The sequence below is a fragment of the Oryzias latipes genome, chromosome 9, assembly GCF_053564925.1.
Source record: "Oryzias latipes strain Hd-rR chromosome 9, Olatipes_Hd-rR_3.1".
NCBI lineage: Eukaryota > Metazoa > Chordata > Actinopteri > Beloniformes > Adrianichthyidae > Oryzias > Oryzias latipes.
The window spans coordinates 1,575,279-1,599,039 of record NC_136245.1 but is presented as its reverse complement, the minus strand read 5'-3'; the positions used below and the strand labels follow the sequence as shown (position 1 = coordinate 1,599,039).

At 44.8% G+C, this 23,761-nt stretch overlaps 1 protein-coding gene across 2 annotated transcripts in view; it reads right to left on the bottom strand.

Moving 5' to 3' along the window:
* Positions 1–12,538, bottom strand: part of LOC101156094 (whirlin) — a 42,146-nt gene extending 29,608 nt beyond the window's left edge. For both annotated transcript variants that reach the window (XM_011479825.4, XM_020706348.3), the window contains exon 1: positions 11,634–12,538. In XM_011479825.4, coding sequence (XP_011478127.1) covers positions 11,634–12,398 — 765 coding nt within the window. In that variant the 5' untranslated portion in view covers positions 12,399–12,538. The remainder of the gene's footprint in view (positions 1–11,633) is intronic.
* Between the last annotated feature and the right edge of the window lie 11,223 nt (positions 12,539–23,761).

The following is a 23,761-nucleotide window of genomic DNA, read 5'->3' as shown; positions in this document are numbered from 1 at the left end:
GAATATCACATAAATGTAAGAAAAGCAACAGAAAATAAGCAAACATAAATAAGATAAATAATGAAACAGTGTGGATGTTTTCATTCACTTTAATAAAAGAAAAACTGAAAAGTGTCAGGATAGCTAGAATGGATTCAATTGTAACTGAAGTCTGGTTTTTAGACTTTTGAAACTGAAGGAAGGATCATGTTGACCTTCTGACACAGCTGTCTTCTTCACAGCGATCTGCTTTTGTGTCTGCATGACTGCAGACGCCTCAGGCGTTCATCCTCATGATGCTCCACCCTGACCCCTGAACTCAGAGTTAGCTCACTTCCTTCCATTGTGTCTCAGTCCTGAGCCAGTGAGGCCATTGAACCTTTCTCTGGCAGAGGACTTGGAGGTCTTTTTCCTCATTTTACTTCACACACGGCTGAAAACCACGCCGGGAGTCAGTCGGCTTCAACTTAAATAGAAAATAAAAAATACAGGAAATCTGGAAAACCCCTATGAAGACTCATTCATTCAGGCTGGGCAGCACTCAGCCTGCTTTACTCAGAGGGGCTTCAGCGGACCTGTACATGCTGAGGCCACGCCTTCCAGCCCCTGCAGTTTTATACAGCACAACGTTATGCACTGGCTGAGAGAGGAAGCCGATTCCCATGAGCACCCCCCCCCCCCCCCCCCCACACACACACACACACCGCTGCTTTGCTTTCCAAAACGCAAAGTGTGGTGTTGAGTTCAAAGACCACCTCGGCCTCCAACAGTGGAAGACTGCAGCAGCAAATCGAATAGTATTTTTCACAGTGACTGTAAAAGTTTCCACTATCATGAATGAATATGCAGGTTTTCTTATATTTTCATAAGTTACTGCCTGACACACGTGAAGGTCATTTCTGTCCTCACACTTATGGTTTCTGAACAGTTACAGTATCCATACTTAGGCTTACAGTTTGCAGCTCTCAAATAAAAAAGATGAGCTGAACTCCGGCTCTTTACTCTTGGCTCTGTCTTTCTTGAAGTGTCTGCTAAATGGTAAAATGTAAAAAATACGTATTCCTGCCGACTTCCATAAGGTGTGGTGAAGTTATAGGCAGACCGAGACTCCAGTCTTTTATTCTGCCAGTATTCCATGCATGTTGATAAAAGACACGCCTCTAATCAGTTGAGCCTGTGTCACACACCCACTACATACATTTTGCACGTTTCCCACATATGAATTTTCATTCTTTTGTGATTCATGCATGATCTACGTCATTCATAAGTGTTTCTTGCGTTCGTCGATGTCTGCAGATGTCCGTCGAGGGTTTCGGCCATCTGGTCTTTTGGTGGAAAATCGGTTTTGAGTTGTTCACAATTTTTGGTCGGTTAGGAATCACACAGTTTGTGTGCATTTGACATCATTTATACACAATTTTTACGTAAATCTTACGCAATTGTCCGTAATTTCTGCGCACATTTAGAAGATAGTTTCCTACAGCTTGGTGCTGATTTTGCTGTTGGAGGACAGCTGGAGCCCCATCAACAGCTACAGCAGATTTCACTATGCTAAACGTCTGCTGGTTGGACCAACACACACTCACACACTGACGTCATCCCCCCCCCCCCCCCCCCCCTCTGGAAATGCCAAGTGGAATTGAATTATGCGACAGTTTTGGCAGGGTGGATGTTAAAATGAAAATGCAATCCCTTCTTTGCGTTTTCGTTTTAATGACACAGAATAAGCGGTTTTTAAGTGGAAATGAAAAAGCATTTTGAAGGATTGATTTTTCATTTTTATTTTGAGTCATTTGATGCAGCTTCATTTTGAAAATTAAAAAGCATTTCTGTTAATTCATTTTAATTGTCAAATTAGACATTTCTAAATGAATTTTGCTACACATTTGGCAGATAACATTTTGAAAATGAAATGTCAAAAACCATTTTCTTTATCATTTAAATTAAGTGACAGAATAAGCAGCGTTGAAGAAGAAAATGAAAAAGCCTTTTGAAGGATTACTTTTTAATTTGAATTTGAGTCCAAAAATGCAGCTTCATTTTGAAAATGAAAAAGAATTTCTGGTTTTGACTTTTATTTTTAATAATGCTTCAGAATCGCTTCCATAATTTTCATCCGTGCCTTTGAGTTGCATTCACACAAACAGGTCTGATCACCTCTGGGCTTCAACCAACAGCAGGGGTCTCAGTTCCCCCAAGAATGGACAGAAATGTGGGAGGAAGTGGAGGAAGCACAGAGCGTTTGGAGTGCTGAAGGAAGAAGAGTGTGCCGTATCAAACTGTAGAAATGGAACTCACAGCTGATCTAACAGGGTAACCGTGGCACAGTGAGCAGGTCCACCCTTCAGCACAGATGTAGGCCACATTTAAAATCGATCGCCCCCCTATGGAGGCCTGCATAGGATCAACAGGTGTGTTTGGGACAGAAGTGAAGCTTAGGCACAATTTCAACAAGGAAGATATGCCTCATCTGCAGGTACGCTGGTTTGCTGATTCATCACTGATGCGTCTCATACCCCTTGTGCTGTCTTGTGGGTCCAGATGACCCCACTCCCAACATTACCATTGGGAGTGGGGTCATTTAGACCCACTAGACAGTGCTCTGAACCTTTTTTCTTCAATGATTTGTGATCTTCACTGGTGTCCATGGATTACATGAAATCTTTCCACCTTTATCCACCTTTGTCATGGTAGGGAGAACACGTCAACAGAAGGACCGGGTCATGTGGACCCCACAAGATAGCACAAGGGTTAATTGGTTTTCACTCTAAACCAATAGCTGAAGTGGTCACTTTCCTCAAAGCCAATCACAATCAAATTCCCGCTTTTAAAATCACTGGAGTTTGTTTTTCTGCATTCCAGACATTTCCCCGGTCCATTCGGCGAGGTCTGGCCTTCACCGCCATCAGCGTCTGGGGCCTCTTCATTTTGTCTGAGGTCTTCACAAAAATGCAAGATGAACCCAACCACCAAAGACTTCTGAGTGTTTGTACTTCACTATCCAATCTTTCAATCCCACTTTCAAGATCTCTCCTTATTGGAGCGTAAAAGGATCTAAGTGGGGCAGATGAGGACGGCAGTAGCACCCCAGGATCCCGGGACAATGCCACACTGGGACGGGGCCACCAGCAGACGGGTTGGAGATCCTTGCTCCGACCTAGTGGCTCTGTATAATTGGTGGAGGGGTGTGGTCCGACCCATCCCCTTACAGCCGAGTACTCTTTGCTTGTTCAACTGTCTATTCGTATTTTTTTCTAAACTGGACAAAAGAACCAAGACTCTGCTGTTTTCAGTCGCTGGAGGAACTCTGGATTTTTAACTGCAGAGCCCATTTTATTAGTGTTTCTTTTTATTGGGATTTTATTTACACATTATGGTGATTATCCAGGCTGGTAGATGATCTGATACTGGTGAACACATTCACTTCCACAGCCACTGCCAAAAATCACACTTCCTGTAATAATGCAGCTGACTGAGTATTGAGCCAAGAAGTAAACTGTCAGGAAAACTATTAGTGATCAATATTGTGATAACAATATAATTTGCGGTATATAAACAAATAACCAAAAACATCAATACCATTTCATTGTAACAGTTTAAAAATTCTACTCCAAATGAGCCTCGTCTACATAGAAAGCGAACATCTAACATAATAGGACTCCATCTGATTGGTCAACAACGTGAAGGGGTCCATCTGATTGGTCAATGCACTAAGAGATTTATTTGATTCGTTAAATGCTTCAAGCTGCCATAATATTGTTTTTTGCACATTTAAGGTAACCATTTATTGAAATTTTAGCCGTCTTTTGCGATACGCATCCTGCACAGCTTGATATCGCGATAACGATAAATTTGCGCTACATTGTGCAGGCCTACTGTCACCTTGGTGATTTTTCAAAATATGTGAATTTTTATCTTCAGTTTGTCCCAACATGAAAACAGAGCTCAACATTTTTCCATGACAGCACAAGTAAACTGTTGGTTCTGGTCTGAGTGGATGAAGCAGAACGCGCCACCTTCTGCTGTAACGGTTGGTCCCGTTCAAACGTCATACAGAGGAATCGTCACATAATCACACGTGGGTATGACAGAAACATGCATCACGCCATTTTAAACCATAATTCCCCCATTCCCCTCCCCCACTTCTTACTTCTTATAAAACATCTTCAGGAGCATTTCTGAAGCACCTTCCCACTCATGAAAGCTGTAGGGATTCATCAGGAACAGAGGAGTCCCACTGACGTCCAGAGGACCCCTGACGGCGTGACAGCAGTCCTTCAGCAAGTGCACGGCGGCGCTGCCGTGCTAGCATGTTCTGTGTGCTGCCGAGGCGGAGAGCCGTGTGGATCACAGGCCAGGCAGCCTGATCATCACCACCATCTGAACAGTGGCAGATGCAGTTGAGCGCCAACCCCCCCCCTCTCACTAAGCATGCAACACATCTTCAGAATGCGCTGAAACCCTTTTGGGGTCACGGGTTGCTGGAGTCAATCACAATCACATGCACACCTAGGGGCAATTTCGGGAATTACCTCATGTAGCATGTTTAGAGCCGCTCATGGATGGAACTACCCCCCATCCTCCCCCCACCAACAAACCAACCGTTTAATGTGTCAAGCAGGGAGGCATTGGGTCCAATTTAGTCTGACGCCACCATGGATGTCAACTCATGACCTTACAGTCTCAGGTAGGGACCATAAGGTCCAGAGACAACAGTTAGTAACCACAAACAATAGAGCTTCGATTCTGAACCCAGAAATAAATAAAATAAACCTAAAATTAAGTAAGTTGTTAACATTTTACGTCTCAATGATCGTCTCTGTTTAGCGGATAGAAAACAACGGTAAAACTTGGTAACCACAGGCAGATATGTCAGGAGTTTTTGTTTTCCCTATCTGTGCTCTAAACACCATATTCTGTATCACGGACTTGAACCTGTGACAGCTCCATACCACGCTCATCCCTTTAGTTCATCTTGATGTGACGTGTTGGACTCCGGTCTGCAATCACCAATGCTGCGCGTTTCCTCAATGTTGAAGGATTGGTTTTAGGGACCTCATTTATCAATGCGTTTCACGAAGCTGTGAAATCGATTAAAAAAAACTACTATTGGCTCACAAATATCCGCCAAGTCCACTCTACCTTGTTCTGAATCAAAATCAAAGTATGAGCTATCCCAGAATGCACTGTGACGCATGTTTTCACACTAAATTTTCCAATGTGAAAATCTAGTTCTTCAGTGGGACAGTGAACATGCAACATGATTCCACACACGTGGAGTCTTTCTTTGAGGACCAAAAGATGTCTTACTTCTGTTCTGCTTACCTACTTTCTCCTCAGGTCATGATTGGACAAATGTTTGTTCAGCTGCTTGGCAGCCATTTTGAACAATCAGATAGAACCATTTTGGTTGGTACGGGGGTTTTTCTGTCTTCTGGCTGTTTGGTGAAAGAGTGAAAACCCCAACACCCCTTCTGCGGTGGTTTGGACAAAACGAGGTGAGGCTATAAAAGTACAGGTTTTTGGACAGTGGAGAGAAGGTGAGCGTGAATGGAGATGAGTATTGGAAACGTTGGCTGGTGAAAATAAAACCTTTTCATTTCCTTTAGGACTCAGACTGGTCACTTTAGCACAGCCGCTTCGCACCACTCCATTACAGTGATTTAAAAAAATGATGACAATTGTATGTACGTTTATTTACTGGTACATGTGCCATACTACTTTTTTTATACATTTATAGTTGTGAATTAAGTTCAGCTTTCTTTATTGATGGATTTTTTCTTCTACTGAATTGTGAGGGGAAAAAAGGATAAAACAATGAGTTTGCTCTGCTCCCGTTAGTTCAGGATTGTTTACTTTGTCTTTAAGTAGTGACAAGTGTGTTTTTACTGAAGTCGTTCTTGTTGATTGTCTAAAGGTCGTGTCACACAGCCGCTACGTACATTTAACAGATTTTCCATGTATAAATGTCTGTCTTTCGTGATCCATGCCTGATATGTGTCAGTTATAAGTGTTTCTTACATTCGTCGATGTGCACAGATGTCTGTCGAGGGCTGTGAGAAACGACCTTGAGAGAAGTGCGTGCATCTGTCTGCATGGCGCTGTGGATGAAATTCTAAAATCCAAAATGTGTCTGTGCTTCCAGATAGAGGACGAAAACAGACCATCGCATTGATGTTAAACATTTTAGTTTGAAGGACCAAAGAGGATGTGTCAGAGTCAGAGAGGAGCTGAGACTGTCAGAGGTTTGCAAATGAGGGACGGGATCAAAGGGAACCACCAAAGAGCTGGAACTGGGGGGCTGCAGCGAGTCCCATGCAGACTGAAGGGACTTCACCAAACTCTGTGAGGACGGGAAAGCTGGAAATACCAGAGCAGCAGGTGTCCCAGCGTTTAACCACACATAGGTCAAAGGGACAGGCGGCTGATGCTTCCAGGCCTTCAGGAAACCTTTGGACACGATGGGTTTGAACATGTCTTCCTATGGACGACAGCCATGGGTGAACCAAAGCTCAGCTTTCTGTGTTCACAGAAACAAAGTCTTTAAAAGTGTGTGTGTGTGTGTGTGGGTGGGGGTGGGGGTGGGGGGGGGTTTGGGAATAAGGAAACATCTAAAAGAAAAGTTCATCTTCATGTCTTGATTTCCTTTTGTCTTTCTATGCATCAAATGTATTCCTTTATCAGCTACTTTTCCCTGCACTGTTATGAAGTGTGGCCTTTTGTTTATTTATTTATGTTTGTTCAAATAACACCAAACAGATATTAAAGGTTAATTTGAATTTTTTGTTTCTGCTTTTGAGCATTTCTGAACTCAACTCTCAAATGAATTTGAAACTGCTTTTTTTATCCCACAGGAATAATGGATCTAGGATTTTTTCTTTAGTCATTTCAAAACTTTGCACTGTTTTTCTTTTTGTTCACACTGGATCAATTTTTCTCATTTGACGCTATCCTGCAGAGTCAACATCTTTATTCGCTGCTGTCTTCCAAGAGTCTGCAGAATTACTGCCTTTAGCTGCCGTCGGTTTCCAGGATACAAACGATGGCTTAAGAAAAGAGAAGAAAGAACAAGTAAAATAACGATACTAAAAGAAAATAGAAATGTAGATTAATGTAAAAACAATAATAGTTTATAACATTGAGATCTATAAGGTAAAAGCCGTAAGCTGTGTATGGCAGCTGTTTTGATTAGGATGGATGCTGAACGTCAGTTTTCTAAGACATTCATGAACCTTCTGACACCATAACTCCCAGCATCACACAGCAGATGCTGATAAGTCCCGCTGTCACCTGCTTTCATCATAAAGAGCACCAAATGTCAGTATTTCTAAATGGGAAGCTTTGCATTCACTTGAGCAGAAACAGCAGAAAAATGCCTCTTCCTGCACATAATGAGCTGCTGTTTTCTGCATGGCACAAAAAAGAGAAGAGTTTATTTTTATTTTTACAAAATCTAACTGTTGGTTGGTGTTTTGTGCTTTTTCTATGATCAAGAGAAATGAAACATTTGTCATTTAAAATAATGATGTCCTTTTTGCTTCTCCAAACACAAAATTACTTCTAAAACCTGGTCCCAGCGTCAACATGGACTGACACATGCACATCAAGGCCGTGTCGCACCTCGTACATTTTTTGTATGTTACACGGATAAAAACTGTTGAAATTTTTCACAGATGAACCTCGAATGAACCACGTAAAACCACAGAAGTAGGAATAATCCACACAAAGATCACGTAAACTAACATGGAACATGAACCGTGTGGTTATTGTGCTGTTTATAGTGATTTGTGCATCAATTATGTCATTTGAACGTGATTTGTTCGTGGAAATCCAAACGAAAGATGCTCTCTGTGTCCATCCGATCTAAAGTGGAGAAAGGAGCTGTCAGCTGCTTTTGGTCAGAACAGACATTCATGTTTATTGCAGGGATCTTCTTGCTTGGCAGGAATCCATTGTAGTTTGCTGTGTAGCTGTTTAGTGTCTGAATGGTCAAATGTAACGTTTTTTCTTGCAGGTGCAGAGGAGTTCCTAGAAAGTTCCAATGAGACCGAGCTGGAGGCTTCTTCTCCTCTTTTTGCTGCTGATGTTCTTTAACTTTGATGCTTTTGTTTTATCTTTTTCACAAGGAGATTTTCGTTCAGTACTCTAATAAATAATTAGATCTGGGAGCACCAACTCCTGCTTTGTTTCTGTTTTTGAAGGTCAGTATTTTCCTCACTTATTCTTCTCTATCAGCCTCTGCATTAAATCCACCATATTCTCCCTCCATCAGTTGGTTTTTAATTAGTGACTGTGTTTCTCTGCTAACAGGAACGGCTATCTGAGCATCTTTTTCTGCTGTAGTTAGAACTGAAAAGCAAAACTTTTTGACATTTTTGTGGGATTCCTGAAACGTTGGCTCAGGAGAGCCTCTTTGCTCCTAAAGAAGGTAAGAGTGAAGGCCAGAGCCGACCAGCACGGACACGGATTTGGTTTGGAATAACGCTCAAGTGAAGTGAGCCGAGCGTAAACATGGAGATATTTTTAAATCCAGAACAGCTGACTTTCCTGCTTCAGACCTCACCCCTGTGTGAAGTGATGCTCCCCCCACCTTGTTTCCCTCCCTCGCACTTCATTTCTGTTGCATCAAACTGAGAATCAAAGTTATGCAGATGCGGGCGGATGTGCCGGAACACAAAGTGACTATTTCTGTGGTTTGTCTGCGTTCCTCTTGAGCTTTAGTGGTTAGTCATCTTTGTAGTTACATCATCTCGCTCACACGGCCCTCCAGACGAGCAGAGGAGGATGCTCTGCAGCCCACAGTCACACACACCAGGGGCCCACTCTGTGCCGGTCACTTCTACTGCTGCATCCCGGTCACAAGTGGAGGACTTTCAATGACCACAGAGGGGCAAAGGGCTGCCCAACGGTGACCACCACGCCGAAAACAGATCACATCATCCCGAGTGAGATCGAACGCTCATCATCAAACCAGAGCGGCTCAGAAGTTTGTGTTCTTCTTCCCGTTTGTCTGCTTGGAGCTGAGCGCTCAGGTTCTGCTGTAGAGGCTCCACACTCACATTTACTGATGGTGAGACGAAGCGTCATGCAGGACGGAGCAACTCTCAGCATGAGTGTCTCTAGCTGGCATGTAGAAAACACAAACACAAGATCAGAAGCTGAATGGAGCCATCAGCAGCATCACTGCCTCTGTTCTGTGTCTGTTCTTCAGACACAAAGGGAGGCATCCTCCTGAGGATGGATTCAAACCGGATCCATGCTGTGAGACTTGGGACTTTGACTGAGGGGGGGGTCAGGATTTGCTTCTGTCCTGTGGTCAATGCGGGACTCACACCTTTCCGGTGGACTTCTGAACCTCTCTTCCACATTTGAAGCTTTTCTTGCTTTCTCCTGAAATATGCTGGTGGTTGTTCTGTCCTCATATGTTTGGACCTTTCTATCGTCAGAAATGCTCAGACGGTTTATGGATGGCAGCAGCTAATAATGCTGCATTTATTGTTAGCTACTGCGATACAGAAGATGGACAGCGAGTGATCACAAATGATGTGGCAACTCAGCAGAGTGACCCCTATTTTATCAGTAAAATTCCTATTCAGCCTTTTGTCTTTGAATCTGTGAGATATAAAAGCAGGAGGTGTAAAGACGACACTGTTATGTCTTTTCAACAATTACAAACCACATTTCATGTTCCTCAAAAACATTTTTTTGCATATCTCCAACTGAGACATTTTATTTCTTCTCATGTTATTTCCACCTCCGCTGTTAATGATGTAGAAAAGTTCTTGGGGGATCGCAAAGACAGGAGGCACCTGATTGGATCATTTTATTCTCTCCTTAACTCTCTAGGCATATGCCTCCTTCCAGATATTTCCCGTAAATGAGAAATAGACTTAGACTCTCAATATATAGAAGATGATTGGCAAACAGCACTCCGCTTGATTAAATCTACGTTCACGTGCAACAGACTAAGAGAGACTCAGTATAGAATAATCCACAGACTCCACACAACTCCTGTTATTTTACACAAAATTAATCGTTCTCTGTCTCCTTTGTGCTTGAAATGTAATTTGGAGAGAGGAATATATTTTCACTGTTTTTGGGAATGTAGGAAAATTTCTAGATTCTGGAATCATATTTCATCTGTGATCAGTGAGATCTTGAAATTAAAAATCAAGAAGGATCCAGGTGTCTTCCTGTTGGGCCTTCCCTCGAGGAAATTACAGATTCCTACTGCACATTATAAGCTTCTTGAGAAACTGCTTTTAATCGCTCGGAAATGTATCTTGACACATTGGATAAAGGAGTCCCCTCCCACTGTCACTCTCTGGTACAGAGAGGTGTTCAGTACACTTCCTCATGAGAGGTTACATGCAGTTATGGAAGGAAGGGAGGAGATGTTTCTTACAACATGGTCTCCATTTTTAAACCATCTGCCTGCCGACTTAAAGGGTCTACTTTTACAGGGACAAAACATTAAGCAATCTTCTTTAATGCCTTCTTCATAAACAAACTGGTCAGTGGACTGAGACACCTGTGGAAAAAAAAAAAGTTCACATCCTTGTATTTATTATTACTGCCTGTATACCTTTTTATTTATTTTTTGTCTTTACTTGGTTTTTATCTTTTTCATAATTATTATTTGTTTTAATTATTTTACTTGTATGGCTGTCTTAAGTTGATGGGTGGGGGGGGGCTGACATATTTTTGATACTTGATGCTTAAACTGTTCAAATGTTTTTGTGTTCAAATTGTTCAAATTTTGAAAACAATAAAAATTAAAAATAAAAAAAATAAAAAAACATTCCATCCCAATTGATCAACCAAAAAAAAAAAAAAGCAGGAGGTGGGGGTGCAGTGGAGGGCAGCAGACCTCGGCTTCGCTCCAAACAAAGATTGGGTTGAGTGTTTGTGCTGAGACTGCTGCAGACAGCAGGGACGTCTGTCACCTTTACCACACAGGTGCTCTTTACCTGCACACACCAGTGAGTTCCACTCGAGACATCGAGAAGACAGAAACTCCAAATGTCTGCAGGACTTGGAAATTTTTTGTCCTCCAGCTTTCAGTGACATAGACTTCAGCACCTCCTGCAGCCAGAGGTGTGGAGCTCGGGTTAACAAACCCGCAGGACTCTGGGCTTCATGCCACAAAGTTGTGATCAATCTCTCTGTTTCTTCCACAGTGGATGTAAACCCAAACCTCATATGAGCAGAGACAGGTACTTCAGAGCTTGCAGCTTGAGGTCCAGAGTTTGGAAATGGATCTGTGACGAAAATGTTTGAGCATCGATTCAACTGCACCCTGCAACCTTCTCAACCTGAAGACTAAATTATGATCAATGCAGTCATTCTGCAGCACAAAAAACACTGACACTTTGAAGATCTCTTTCTACCTAAAAATGCTGGACAGACAGGAAGACAGACAGCCTGGTCTCCCTGACAACGGAGCACCATGGCTTCACCATATGTTATCATTTTTTCAAAAGCAGTCCCCTGAAGGCCGCTTTTGGACGCAGGAGCTCCAGAGGAGCTGCTCTGTGGGGCCTGCAGTCACGTGTTCTGCGTGCGCTGCCAGATGTTTTCATCCAAAGGCGCGCGCACACGCATCGTCAACCCCTGTCCTGTCCCGGCCGTTCACACGCGCGCTGGTGTCATACCTTGACTGCTTCTACGTGAGTGACGTTGTCAAACATCATGTCGTTGGCCGCCACGATCTGGTCCCCGATCCGGAGTCCTTCTCTCTGGGCGGACGAGCCCGGCTCCACCAGGGACACGTAGATCCCCACTCCGTGCTCCGAGCCCCCGCGGATGCTGAAGCCCAGGCCCTCGTGGCTCCTGGAGCGCTTCAGGGTGACTTTGCGCACCTCTCCAAAGAGACCCTCCCAGAAGAGCGCGGCCGTGGAGCCCGCAGCCCCGAATCCCTCCAGAGGAGCCGCCGTGACCGGCTGCTCCTGCAGGCAGCTGACTGCCGTGACCGGCTGCTCCTGCAGGCAGCTGACTGCCGTGACCGGCTGCTCCTGCAGGCAGCTGACATAGGTGTGCAGAGTCGGGTCCCCCTCGTCTCCGTAGATCTCCACGCTGCCGTTGCTGGGGAGCAGCTCCGTCTTCAGGTAGAGCCCCTCAGAGGTGTACTGGTCAAAGAGCAGCTGGTCGGACCTCGGGATGACCAGGCGCAGCATGGGCAGCAGCTGGCGCTTGCTGGGGGTGTTCAGGATCACTTTCAGAGTCTGGACCAGGTCGAAGACGTTGCGCTTGGCGTGGTAAACGTTCAGGCAGTGGATGAACTGCTTCCTCTCCACGTCACTCAGCAGCAGGTTCAGACCGTTGTGGAGCCTCCGGACGTTGGCCGATAGCGCACGGCCGCCCAGGCCGGCGTGGTTCAGCGGTGTGCCGGGGGGAACGCGCTCCAGATCAGCGCTCATGTCCGGGCACCGGCGCGGCGGGTTCAGACACGGAGGAGGGCGCGTGGAGCATCTGGCGGGGCGCGCTTCAGCCTGGTCCTCACATCGGAGAGCTGAGGAGGACCATGAAGCACTTTCAACAGGTGACCACTGATCCAAGCGCGCGCGACGCAGAGGAGCACCCCGTCCTCTGCGTATCAGCTCCAAACACCCCCCTCCCCCCGCCCGCTGCGTCCCTGCTCCGTGGAAAGAAGCGTCCCGCTGCTTTCTGATCCCACTGGGGACACCTGACGGTTCAAAGTCCTACGAAAGCGGACCTGTGCAGACCCGTGCCACTGAAAATGACAGGACAAGACCCCCTCCACCCCTGTTGCCCCTCAGAGCTGCCCTGTGCCAGACGCAGTCCCCAGCGAGCGCGTGGAGCCACGAACTGGACTGTCAGACCCTTCGTCGGAAATGACGCACTCGTGTGTATGTGCGCGCGCGTGTGCCCGCGCTGGTGTGTGTTGCTTGGAAACTGACAACCACTTCTTCCTTATTCAGTGACTATTTCTGGCGAATAAAAGCAGAAAACCACGAGCTTTGATTAGAAAGTTTCCAAACTGAAATCGTTGTTTTTCTTTTGTTTTTCCATGAATCCAGGTCATTTCAGGATTTGAACACCAATGATAACTCTACAGTTCAGGAGGTAAATGCCTGCAGCCTTCTGGCTGCTCCATCTGGATGCAGGTGGCAGTTTGTGCCTGTCAGCCTCTAAGCTCATCAAACTGCATTATAGCAAAAGCCGCTCTGAAGCTCCTTGTCATAACTGGAGCCTAAGGCTATTTTAAAACAGCTATAAATAGAGTCTCCGAGTTGTCTTCCTCCTCATGACACTTAAAAGATTCCTTTGTCCAGACTCCTCACTAATAACTTCCAAAGTTCTGCCTGGAGACCGGTTCCCTGCAGAAGGCAGCTCAGCTCTGCTGACAAAAAAAGCCTCCCGTTCTGTTAGGAAGGTCTTTATGTTCAGCAGAGGACACCACTGCATGCCATAAGCCAGGCTGCCCTGCGATGGAAACACCTTGAAAAACTAATACATGACAAAACACACTGTCCTCCAACTGATTTGGGGCGTTTGTAGGAAACAGCTGCCAAAAAATGCAAACGCAAAATAATCACAGATCCTGAAAAGACTGGTGACCGGTTGGATGAATGTGTTGGTGAGGAGAATTATGATGACTCATTCAGCTTTTTCCCCCTCAGCTTGTCACGGCTCTGCTTCTCAATGAACTCCAGGAGTCCCAAGGTCCACATAAGACCACAGAAATGATGAGCACTTCTTTGTTGTCCACTCCTAAGGCTGTGTCACTCACCCACTATACGTACAATTAGTGCACATTGCATGAATGAAAATTGGGCATACGTAAATATACATGCAAAGAGTGAGAGAAGTTGTGGATGTGTCACAAATGAACTACGTTAAAACCACGGAAGAAGTACAAATAAACTACACAAAGAACGCGTGAAGCTGCACTTCCATGAGCAGAAATCACATCCCGTCAGCACCACGGACAGTTCCCACTGCGTCCCTCGCAATGTTTTATTGTAGCCCTTGTGTTATCCTAGGCACTTTACATTGGGAGTTGGGTCATCTAGACCCACTAGACAGTGCTCTGAACCTTTTTTCTTCAATGATTTGTGATCTTCACTGGTGTCCATGGATTACATGAAATCTTTCCACCTTTATCCACCTTTGCCATGGTAGGGAGAACACCTCAATGGAAGGGGGGGTCATAGCACAAGGGTTAAGCATTATATCCCTGCAGTTGAAACTGAAGAAAATGTTTTTTTAGGTGCACTATAAATGTAAATTCAAGAAGCATATTCTGAAAACAAAGTTAGGACACCCTACTTTCCCTTGCTGGTGTTATCTTCTTGGCTGACACTTGTTGAAACCATTTCCTGGTCTCTGACTTCAAGTACGTTTATCCCACTCTTCCTTGTGTTCTAGCTGTAAGACTCCAGACTCTTCCGTTCTTAGTTGTCCTTGTCTTAAGTTATGGTCCAGTTCTCCTACAGCTGAACGTTCAAACAGAAGATCTCACATGTTTTTCAAGCATAATTCATATGGATCCCATGATGGTAAGTTGACCAGGACCTACTGCATTTCAGCAACCCTAAACCACGACACGTCCACCTCCGTGCTTCACAGACCTGGACATGAGGGTCCAAACGCTCTCTACCTGTGGATGATCTTCTGGACAAGGCAGATTTCAAAATCCTACAAGATTTGACAACATCCCTTGGCAGGCTCAAAGGCTGATTCTGTTTGGCTGTGGAGGTCTGTATGGCTCGTTTGCTACTCTCACTTCAACAGTCAGGAGCTCATCAGACAAATGTTCAGAGAGTTCAGAGAGGACAGGGCTCACTCACAAGGCTGACTTATCATTTGAAGGGATTTGAATTATTTTAGGTGCAGAGGAATTTGAGGATGTCCCTTGTTCATCAGTAAGAAGGATTTTTTGTTAAATTAATTTAAAGATGATCTTGAGTAGTATTTTCTTGAGTTCTTTGTTTGTAATAATCTTTCAGTAACAGTGAAATTCCTCATGCATACATTAAAAATATGACCAGACAGGTTTTCAAATGATGCCCATCAGTTGTCACAGCTGTATTTACACTCAGACAATGATCTCTGGCGCCCCCTACAGGACATTGACAGGTTTTCATCTGCCCACTTTACCAGCCGTCCACGAGTCCATCTGCCTGTCAATCAAAAATAAATAAATGAAATTAAATAAACAACTACCTTTCCATACGCAAAGTAAATCCTAAAGTGATGTAATGAAAATGGAGACACAGCATTAATAAAAGTTTTCAACAGGCTGTGTGTCAAATGTTGTGTTGATAACACAGACGGTCATCTGAACAGCAGCCAGGCGACAATGAAAAACCTTTTTTCCAGCCGGGGGTGTCTTCACATACTGCACAGAAGCGAGGCTGGACAAAGGCAGAAGGGGGGGGGGGGGGGGGGGTACTACCCCAAATACTGTAACTGCCCCCCTGAACCAAAATTTTAAAAATCCAAAATGACCTAAAATAAGTTACAGAGCAAAGAAAAGAAAAAAGTTTAAGCCCATAAAACAAACTTTGCCTGTCCAAAGTCCGGTAAATGCAGAGGGTCAGGAAGAACCTTCAACATAAACATTTATAGACATATTAAATAGTTCAGAGGAGAAGATAGATGAACTGATAGTACGGTTTTCTTTGTCTTTTAGGGGCTCAGAGAGATACCACACCCTAAACTCTCAGCACACATATCCTCCCCCCACTGATATTCTACTTGCACCCTATAGAGGGGGTGGCTAAATTTTGGCCTGCACAGAAGTTTGTAATTGTTTACTTTAACATAGGCGTCAACTGGAAAGTACTCAGTTCTCAGCCCCTCCAGCCCCTAGTGGTCATCTAAAGAAATGCAGGAGTGGGAGAAAGGCTATGAGTAGTGGGATTCTCAGTTTAAAAAGAACAGTAATGTTGAGCAGAGGAGAGCAGAGCAGAGGGAGAGAGGCGATCATTTTAAAGCAGCAGATCAAAGGCACAGCACCAAAGGAGAAACCACTGAAAGGACTCAGGAGAGCAAGTCGGGACAGGAGTTTGGCAAATTTATGACAATTAAAATACTAATCTTGTGAATTTCTTTCTGCTAAAAAGCATTGCCCAATAAGATCTTTACAGCCCTGCTCCAATGAAAATTGTGTTTGTAACATGTTCTTGTGGCATTATTCTCGTTATTGATGACATGTATAATGAAAATTAGGATTAAATATGCTATTCTGATTATTTCTTTATTTAAATTGTGGTGAATCAGGACTAGATGAAAAGATGCCAGTTGAAAAAGATCTTCCTTGTGATGTAGAAAATACGCTGGACGGGGCCGCAACCTCCCTGCTCCGCCCCTTTCTGATCATCCTCCTGCAGACAAATGGACCATGAACGTCTTTGTTTTCCTGGTCTGTGCTGGAATCTGGATCAGTACTGGACGGATGGATATAGCTCCCATATTGCTGCTTTTGCTGTTTTTCACTGCTATTGTTGGGCTGTAATGCTGTGAGGGGCTGTGAGCCAACGGAACAGCGTACAAACAGAGGGATGATGGGAAATGATCACAGGCTTACTCCGCACCAACAGTCCCGCCCACAACTCAGAGGTGAATTTCTAATGAACTCCTGGTGCTCTGTAAAAACGGTCCTAGAAAATACAGGTTTTTGGATTTTGTCTAAAAACATAGAACAATCATAATGATATACATAATTAGTTAAAAATGTAAAATAGATCAAAAGACAATCAGAGTGGGACCTTCAGCCAATGTCTCAACCAGCAGACTTCTCCAAGACAAGGAAGAGCATTTATGAATGTTTAATGCATCCATGCATCACAGAAAAGGTGAGCCTTCAAATGTACATTTAGCCCCAGAGCTCAGTCTGGACTCGGTCCATTTGCCTTCTGGACTGGGTCCAAAGTAAAATAGCATCAACTGCAGGGATCTTGTGTTAACCCGAGTAATAAATGTCCTCCAGTGAAAAGGCGTCCAGTGAAGGAGCAGAAGCTGCTGCTGCTTTGGAGGAGATAACTGCCTCAAACGGGCCCAGAGGAAGGACGTAATGAAGCGAGCGGTTTTATCTTAAGGCATCAATCCTCAGATAAAACAGCCTGATCTCCAAACTCCACGTGAAAGACCTTTAGAAACGCTGGAGAAAAGGGTCTTTTTTAGCTGTTAGTGGCAGTTAATGGAGGGAGGTTAAACATCTTTAACCTTTTCGATCTAAAACAAACAACAGCTCAGGAATCTTTGCAGAAACGTTGCCACTATTTGTCTGATTTTCTGAGCTGATGCAAACAATGAGATGGCAGGCGACGTGGTCTGTGAGGCGGGTAGAAGATCATCAGGACAGACGCTGCAGAACGCTCTGAGCTTTTCGTTTGGGGGAAAAATGCCTGTTTGCTAAATTCTTGGATGAAGTTAGATTTCAGAGACGTGGAAAGGTTATTGATCCAAAACCAAAAGAAAGAAATTCACTTCAGACTGTGATTGGAAGAGGTTCAGACCTGAATCGAGCTATTTCAGTCATGTCTAAAGTCTGGCCCGGGGGCCAAATGCAAACCTTTTTCTACTGCCACCCAGCATTGCTGGAGCAGCTTCTGTTTGTCTGGTGGTAACAGAAACATTATGTGGCTTTGGAAAGCCCCTCAGTTTCCCAAAAGAAGAAGTCACTGCTGTCTTTTAGTCAGCATGAAATCACCAAATAAACGTAAAATGTAATGATCTTAAATATGTTTGTGCTTTAAATCTTTGAGATAACAGTGAACAGTGTTCAGAAATTTACCAACACTGCATGCCGATCAAGATTACAATCCACCTCAAGAGTGGTTTGTCTGATTCTGTTTAATTCCAGTTTCTCTCAATTCATCTAAATTTGAGCTATTTATCTAGAAGTCAAGCACCTGTAAAAATCTGTCCTGTCGCCATGGTTACTCATCATAGAATGCACAGAAAAGGGCCACATGTTCCAGCAGAAACTCCCGGTCTTTACATTTCTATTCCCATCACTTTCCTGAATATGATGGCTGTAAACGTTTATGCTGCTGCATTCTTCTGGAAGCGCCAAGAGCAGACATTGGTGTCTTTAGAAAGAGAACGGCTGTTGATAACTTCAGCTTTCAGTCTGTTTGTAAAGGTGATAGAGCGGCGTCCTGCTCCTCTATTTACCGCTGCAGCAGGGAAACGTGGGCTGTGCTTCGCTGCTGGGATGCAGGCGGCGTTCTGCAGGACGTTTGAATGGATCTCTCTGTCCAGCTGACCTCTGCCATGTGTGACGACGGCTAAAAGCACCTCGGTTTGCTTTGTTAAGAAAAGCAGTGAGCGGATGTCCGCCATGACGGAAAGTGCACACTTCAACCCACAAAGCAGGTTTTTATGGAACACAGACTAAAACAAAAACGCTTATTGTGATGTTTTCCATAGGTGGCTGAGCAGTTCTAGCATTGAGCAAACGGCGAGAATCAGGAACAGCTTTATCTTGTCTTTGACCATTTCTTATGGAGTGATATTTATGCCTCCACGTTGCACACAAAACTTTCAAAGTTGCAAATGAAAATATAAAATATTTGCTTTCAAACACTTTTTTTTGCTTTCAATAAATATTTTTGCCTATGCAACTCATATGTTGTCTAATTTCTCACAACAGTATTAAAGTTTCACCACTGCCATGGCGTTCTTAAACCAGTGAATTTAAACTTCAAAACAATAACCTGCAAAAGTGAGTCACCTTCTCAAAATGAAGAGTCATTTGCACAAGAACAAGTCAGCAGATCAAAATGGGCAGTTCATGCTTTACAGGCCAGTTAAAAAGGTCCAAACGGGTCCTTTGATCTTTTCACGTCAGTGAAAGTGTCGGATGCTGGAAGTTCTGACTCCAGCATCTTTGAACAATCAAGTCAAAAAGATGTTTTCAAGTGAAGACAGTGTCATGTACCAAACACCATAACGTTTGGAAAACTACAACTCAAGAAAAATCAAGACTCTGCCAATAAATGTGCACTTTTTCTCTGCCACCTCTTCTAGGTAGTCTTTTCTGACATGCAGAAGAAAACAACCAAATGTGAACATTTTTACAGTAATGTAATATGATACTCGTTTCTTTGCTATGACACCACAGCAGTGGTCTCCAACCTTTACCTTTTACATGATCCACAAGTGTCATCCTGATTGCATCAGTAATCTGTCAATCTGGTCGTCTGTGCGGTTGGCGGTTTTGTCCCCTTGCCCCACCCACCCCTCTTAAAAACATGTTGCCGTTTTGTAGACATATGGATGCATGTCATGCCAATTCTGCTCCTGGTTTATGCACACTTGTGCAGTGGGGGTTCATGTGATTCAGCTGTGAGTGACTGGGAAGAAGAGGCTTATTGTTGGTTTCAACTAATAGTTCACACACTCCTAAACTTCAGTGTCTAAGGGGTTCACCTAAGAAACCTAATTTATGGAGATTTTTATGGAAACTCAAAGAAAATATGTTTGACATGCTCAACAAGTGTGTGTGCAATGATACAACCAAGCAAATGATTATGAAACGATAATAGTCTTTGTACAAGTACAGTTTATTTTGAAAAACAGGATAAAACCAAATAAATTGCTGCTGAAACCATGACCTTCCTGAGGTACGACTTATTTTTTATTTACTGTACATGCGCTTTTTTCTAACAGTAGGAACAGTAAAAGAAAAATATTCATTTGCATTCTGTTTCTTCCCTACAGGCACAAACAACAACAACACAAATTGATGAACTGTGCTCCTCAGTTTGTTTCTTTTCATCTTCACTGCTGTTTTCTGAACATGGAAATGGAAATCTGCTTAAAAACAACATCCAGAGTTAATTTATGTATGTTATCTGACTCTGCATTGCTGCAGGTTAGAAGAATGGAGTTCATGTTTATGCTAAATAAAATGTGAAGAAGGTCGTCTCTACTGCTCTCTGTTGTCGCTGTTTATGTTCTGTTTTCAGGTTTTCTTCAGAAGTGTTATTTTGATGATGTGCACAGATATCAGCCGAATTAATGATTTTATGATGATACTGCGTGTGTGATGGTACTGCGTGTGTGATGGTACTGCATGTGTAATGGTACTGCAGGAGTGATGGTACTGTGTTTGTGATGGTACTGCGCGAGTGATGGTACTGCGCGAGTGATGGTACCGAGTGTGTGATGGTACTGCATGAGTGATGGTACTGCGTGTGTAATGGTACTGCGTTTGTGATGGTCCTGCTTGAGTGATGGTACTGAGTGTGTGATGGTACTGCATGTGTGATGGTACTGAGTGTGTGATGGTACTGCATGAGTGATGGTACTGTGTGTGTAATGGTACTGCAGGAGTGATGGTACTGCGTTTGTGATGGTCCTGCTTGAGTGATGGTACTGAGTGTGTGATGGTACTGCGTGAGTGATGGTACTGCGTGTGAGATGGTACTGCGTGTATAATGGTACTGCAGGAGTGATGGTACTGCGTTTGTGATGGTACTGCGTGTGTGATGGTACTGCATGTGTAATGGTACTGCAGGAGTGATGGTACTGTGTTTGTGATGGTACTGCGCGAGTGATGGTACTGCGCGAGTGATGGTACCGAGTGTGTGATGGTACTGCATGAGTGATGGTACTGCGTGTGTAATGGTACTGCGTTTGTGATGGTCCTGCTTGAGTGATGGTACTGAGTGTGTGATGGTACTGCATGTGTGATGGTACTGAGTGTGTGATGGTACTGCATGAGTGATGGTACTGTGTGTGTAATGGTACTGCAGGAGTGATGGTACTGCGTTTGTGATGGTCCTGCTTGAGTGATGGTACTGAGTGTGTGATGGTACTGCGTGAGTGATGGTACTGCGTGTGAGATGGTACTGCGTGTATAATGGTACTGCAGGAGTGATGGTACTGCGTTTGTGATGGTCCTGCTTGAGTGATGGTACTGAGTGTGTGATGGTACTGCGTGAGTGATGGTACTGCGTGTGAGATGGTACTGCGTGTGTAATGGTACTGCATGAGTGATGGTACTGTGTTTGTGATGGTACTGCGCGAGTAATGGTACTGCGCGAGTGATGGTACTGCATGTGTGATGGTACCGAGTGTGTGATGGTACTGCATGAGTGATGGTACTGCGTGTGTAATGGTACTGCGTTTGTGATGGTCCTGCTTGAGTGATGGTACTGAGTGTGTGATGGTACTGCATGTGTGATGGTACTGAGTGTGTGATGGTACTGCATGAGTGATGGTACTGTGTGTGTGATGGTACTGCGTTTGTGATGGTACTGCGCGAGTGATGGTACTGCGCGAGTGATGGTACTGCGTGTGAGATGGTACTGCGTGTGAGATGGTACTGCGTGTGAGATGGCACTGAGTGTGAGATGGTACTGCGTGAGTGATGGTACTGCGTGTGTGATGGTACTGCATTTGTGATGGTCCTGCTTGAGTGATGGTACTGAGTGTGTGATGGTACTGCATGTGTGATGGTGCTGAGTGTGTGATGGTACTGCGTGTGTGATGGTACTGCATGTGTGATGGTACTGCGTGTGTGATGGTACTGCGTGTGTGATGGTACTGCGTTTGTGATGGTCCTGCTTGAGTGATGGTACTGAGTGTGTGATGGTACTGCGTGTGTGATGGTGCTGAGTGTGTGATGGTACTGCGTGTGTGATGGTACTGCATGTGTGATGGTACTGCGTGTGTGATGGTACTGAGTGTGTGATGGTACTGCGTGAGTGATGGTACTGCGTGTGTGATGGTACTGCGTGTGTGAGGGTCCTGCTTGAGTGATGGTACTGAGTGTGTGATGGTACTGCGTGAGTGATGGTACTGCAGGAGTGATGGTACTGCGTTTGTGATGGTCCTGCTTGAGTGATGGTACTGAGTGTGTGATGGTACTGCGTGAGTGATGGTACTGCGTGTGAGATGGTACTGTGTGTGTGATGGTACTGCGTGTGAGATGGCACTGAGTGTGAGATGGTACTGCGTGAGTGATGGTACTGCGTGTGTGATGGTACTGCGTTTGTGATGGTCCTGCTTGAGTGATGGTACTGAGTGTGTGATGGTACTGCGTGTGTGATGGTGCTGAGTGTGTGATGGTACTGCGTGTGTGATGGTACTGCGTGTGTGATGGTACTGCGTGTGTGATGGTACTGCATGTGTGATGGTACTGCGTTTGTGATGGTCCTGCTTGAGTGATGGTACTGAGTGTGTGATGGTACTGCGTGAGTGATGGTACTGCGTGTGTGATGGTACTGCGTGTGTGATGGTCCTGCTTGAGTGATGGTACTGAGTGTGTGATGGTACTGCGTGAGTGATGGTACTGTGTTTGTGATGGTACTGCGCGAGTGATGGTACTGCGCGAGTGATGGTACTGCATGTGTGATGGTACCGAGTGTGTGATGGTACTGCATGAGTGATGGTACTGCGTGTGTAATGGTACTGCGTTTGTGATGGTCCTGCTTGAGTGATGGTACTGAGTGTGTGATGGTACTGCATGTGTGATGGTACTGAGTGTGTGATGGTACTGCATGAGTGATGGTACTGTGTGTGTGATGGTACTGCGTTTGTGATGGTACTGCGCGAGTGATGGTACTGCGCGAGTGATGGTACTGCGTGTGAGATGGTACTGCGTGTGAGATGGTACTGCGTGTGAGATGGCACTGAGTGTGAGATGGTACTGCGTGAGTGATGGTACTGCGTGTGTGATGGTACTGCATTTGTGATGGTCCTGCTTGAGTGATGGTACTGAGTGTGTGATGGTACTGCATGTGTGATGGTGCTGAGTGTGTGATGGTACTGCGTGTGTGATGGTACTGCGTTTGTGATGGTACTGCGTGTGTGATGGTACTGCGTGTGTGATGGTACTGCGTTTGTGATGGTCCTGCTTGAGTGATGGTACTGAGTGTGTGATGGTACTGCGTGTGTGATGGTGCTGAGTGTGTGATGGTACTGCGTGTGTGATGGTACTGCATGTGTGATGGTACTGCGTGTGTGATGGTACTGAGTGTGTGATGGTACTGCGTGAGTGATGGTACTGCGTGTGTGATGGTACTGCGTGTGTGAGGGTCCTGCTTGAGTGATGGTACTGAGTGTGTGATGGTACTGCGTGAGTGATGGTACTGCAGGAGTGATGGTACTGCGTTTGTGATGGTCCTGCTTGAGTGATGGTACTGAGTGTGTGATGGTACTGCGTGAGTGATGGTACTGCGTGTGAGATGGTACTGTGTGTGTGATGGTACTGCGTGTGAGATGGCACTGAGTGTGAGATGGTACTGCGTGAGTGATGGTACTGCGTGTGTGATGGTACTGCGTTTGTGATGTTCCTGCTTGAGTGATGGTACTGAGTGTGTGATGGTACTGCGTGTGTGATGGTGCTGAGTGTGTGATGGTACTGCGTGTGTGATGGTACTGCATGTGTGATGGTACTGCGTGTGTGATGGTACTGCGTGTGTGATGGTACTGCGTGTGTGATGGTACTGCATGTGTGATGGTACTGCGTTTGTGATGGTCCTGCTTGAGTGATGGTACTGAGTGTGTGATGGTACTGCGTGAGTGATGGTACTGCGTGTGTGATGGTACTGCGTGTGTGATGGTCCTGCTTGAGTGATGGTACTGAGTGTGTGATGGTACTGCGTGAGTGATGGTACTGTGTTTGTGATGGTACTGCGCGAGTGATGGTACTGCGCGAGTGATGGTACTGCATGTGTGATGGTACCGAGTGTGTGATGGTACTGCATGAGTGATGGTACTGCGTGTGTAATGGTACTGCGTTTGTGATGGTCCTGCTTGAGTGATGGTACTGAGTGTGTGATGGTACTGCATGTGTGAT